Source organism: Amphimedon queenslandica, unplaced genomic scaffold (genome assembly GCF_000090795.2).
Source record: "Amphimedon queenslandica unplaced genomic scaffold, v1.1 AMPQUscaffold_12446, whole genome shotgun sequence".
NCBI lineage: Eukaryota > Metazoa > Porifera > Demospongiae > Haplosclerida > Niphatidae > Amphimedon > Amphimedon queenslandica.
The window spans coordinates 10007-12291 of NW_003547317.1; the positions used below are offsets into that span (position 1 = coordinate 10007).

A 2285-nucleotide genomic window follows, 5' to 3' on the forward strand; every position below is an offset into this window, starting at 1 on the left:
ACACATTGTATTACATTCACATAATGTACATGTACATCCTCCATTTAGATATTAGCAGTATTGTGCAATAGAACGTTTGTTGAAGTGAAGAGATACGGTCGTCCTGTGGGCAAACCAAAGGAGTCTAAAATGAGTTTAATTACAGCAGTATGTGGGCGTGGTTAGTTATTAATGGTTATTATTAATTATTATTTTAATTACAGGTCCAATGTGGCTTTGGTGCCTACCTTTTACTAAAGCAAGAATACCTGATCCTATCCCTCCCTCTGATATTGCTCTTAATCAATTCATTGTTTAATTTATGGGTTAATAATTTTTAGTATATTGATTCTTTAACGATGTAAATGATATTATTTTTACAGAATTGATTTGAATCATTATCAAAATTTTATGCAATTTCATGAAAGTCAAAATTTAAAAATGCCCAGTAGTCATTATTTTATCAAGGTTAAATAACTCATTTTAATAAATAATTGCACTGCTGGGCTGCAAAGAAAAGCAATTGCTAGCTCAGTCTACCTTAATAAGAAGAGCTAGAGAGTCAAGCTCAAAACCTACACAGTTGGCATAGGCTTTTAAAAATCGAGATGCTGCATTTAATTTTCCTTCTTTTGCTGCAGCAGTACATTTATTGTGCTAGTAAGTAGATTGTATCTATTTTTCATTTATTTTATTGCTATCATAGATATAACAGTACAGCCAGTGTCTATTAATGCAACACTCAACTCTACTGCTGTCTTCTCTTGTGAAGTTACTGCTGATGATCTTGCTTTCAGAGTTAATGTATCAGCTATTGACACAGATGTTTTGGATAAAGGATTCAGTGTAATATCAAGCAGTAATGGTGGTACTAGAAGTGCAGAGCTACAAGCAATAGCTTATGAACATAATAATAATACTGAAGTGAGGTGTAGAGCTGATACTGATGATCCTCCTGAAATAGTGTTCAGTAATACAGCAATATTAATGATACAAGGTTAGCACTTGTAACTGTGACATTATTCATCATTTCTCCTCCAGGACTATTGGATAGTGTTGTTGATCTGGATTATACCTTTATTAATGGATCCAGTGTATTATTAACATGGACAGCTCCTTATACACTGGATAATGTACCTATCACTGGATACTATATAGTCAATGGATCAGTGAACATTACTACTACTAACAAGAGTATTATATTATCACTACTACTATCATTTTACAAGCATTCCCTACTACTACACCTGTTGCAACAACACTTAATGTCAGTATTGGTTAGTATGACGTATAAATGATACACATTATGTACTATTGTGTTATACTATAGCTATCGCAGCAACATCACTGACTGTTGTTATTATATTATTAATAGTAAGTCTCATAATAGCGGTTTGTTTTGTTATTATATACAAAAGGAAGTTAAACAGTAAGTATTCACATACAAACGTGAGTGTATCATCATTATTGCTAATTACAGGGTTTGCCTCATTACAACAACAACAACAACAAGAGGTACCTACTGCACCTAATGAAGCATATCAGTTTAACACTTTAATGATTACTAATCCTAATCCTACTTATGAAGAAATAAGAGGAAACAGAGCAGGAGCAGATAACATGTGAATCATTTGTTTCACATTGAAGCAATTTTTTTAACTTTTTCAATTTATTTGTTTTTCACATGAATCAAGTTTTACAACACATTTTTATTTTTAGTGACTAAAATTAATTAATGAAGGCCTGCATAATAATAACTCATGCTTTAAAAATTTTAAGCTAATTTAAAAACTGTTGCTAGATAAACTTAGCCAGCCCATGGTTACTTTCATAAATTAGCATATTTCTTGAACTAAAAAAGTAATCAGCATTGGCACAAACTTTTTAAACACAATAAATAAAACATTTATAGAATGTAATGAGTGAACAGAAGTGTTAGTTGTAGGCTAGAGTATTGTATTTCATTTTCAATGCTCTCTAATTCATTATTTGGATTACACTAAAATTATATACAGAAGTGAAAAGAAATCATAACATATAATGATGCAAAGGAAGTGCAGTGGGGGCAGTCATACAGCCACACCCTGCAATGAATAGTCTATTATATCCTGTAGAGATGCTCTTTACACTTCTGTTTGGATTCCTTATAAAATGCAGTCTTGCAGAGTTTATAACTCAGCCAGTATCATTGAATACAAGTCTCAATTCAACTGTGACCTTTACTTGTGAAGCAACTGGAGTTTCTTTTGTATTCTTTTATATTGGTGAAACACCAGCATCTGATACTGTCAATGTTAACCAGAGGA

General features: G+C 32.0%; 1 protein-coding gene and 1 long non-coding RNA gene across 2 annotated transcripts in view; both read left to right on the forward strand.

The window, feature by feature from the left end:
- Positions 1-316, forward strand: part of LOC109587793 (palmitoyltransferase ZDHHC3-like) — a 5183-nt gene extending 4867 nt beyond the window's left edge. Inside the window, exons 9-10 of the mRNA XM_020004012.1 lie at positions 49-160; positions 204-316. Coding sequence (XP_019859571.1) covers positions 49-160; positions 204-298 — 207 coding nt within the window. The 3' untranslated portion in view covers positions 299-316. The remainder of the gene's footprint in view (positions 1-48; positions 161-203) is intronic.
- A 999-nt stretch (positions 317-1315) lies between these two features.
- Positions 1316-1689, forward strand: LOC109587796 (uncharacterized). Its single transcript, XR_002187797.1, has 2 exons — positions 1316-1408; positions 1460-1689. It is a non-coding gene; the product is annotated as an uncharacterized LOC109587796 (long non-coding RNA).
- Positions 1690-2285: the final 596 nt, after the last annotated feature.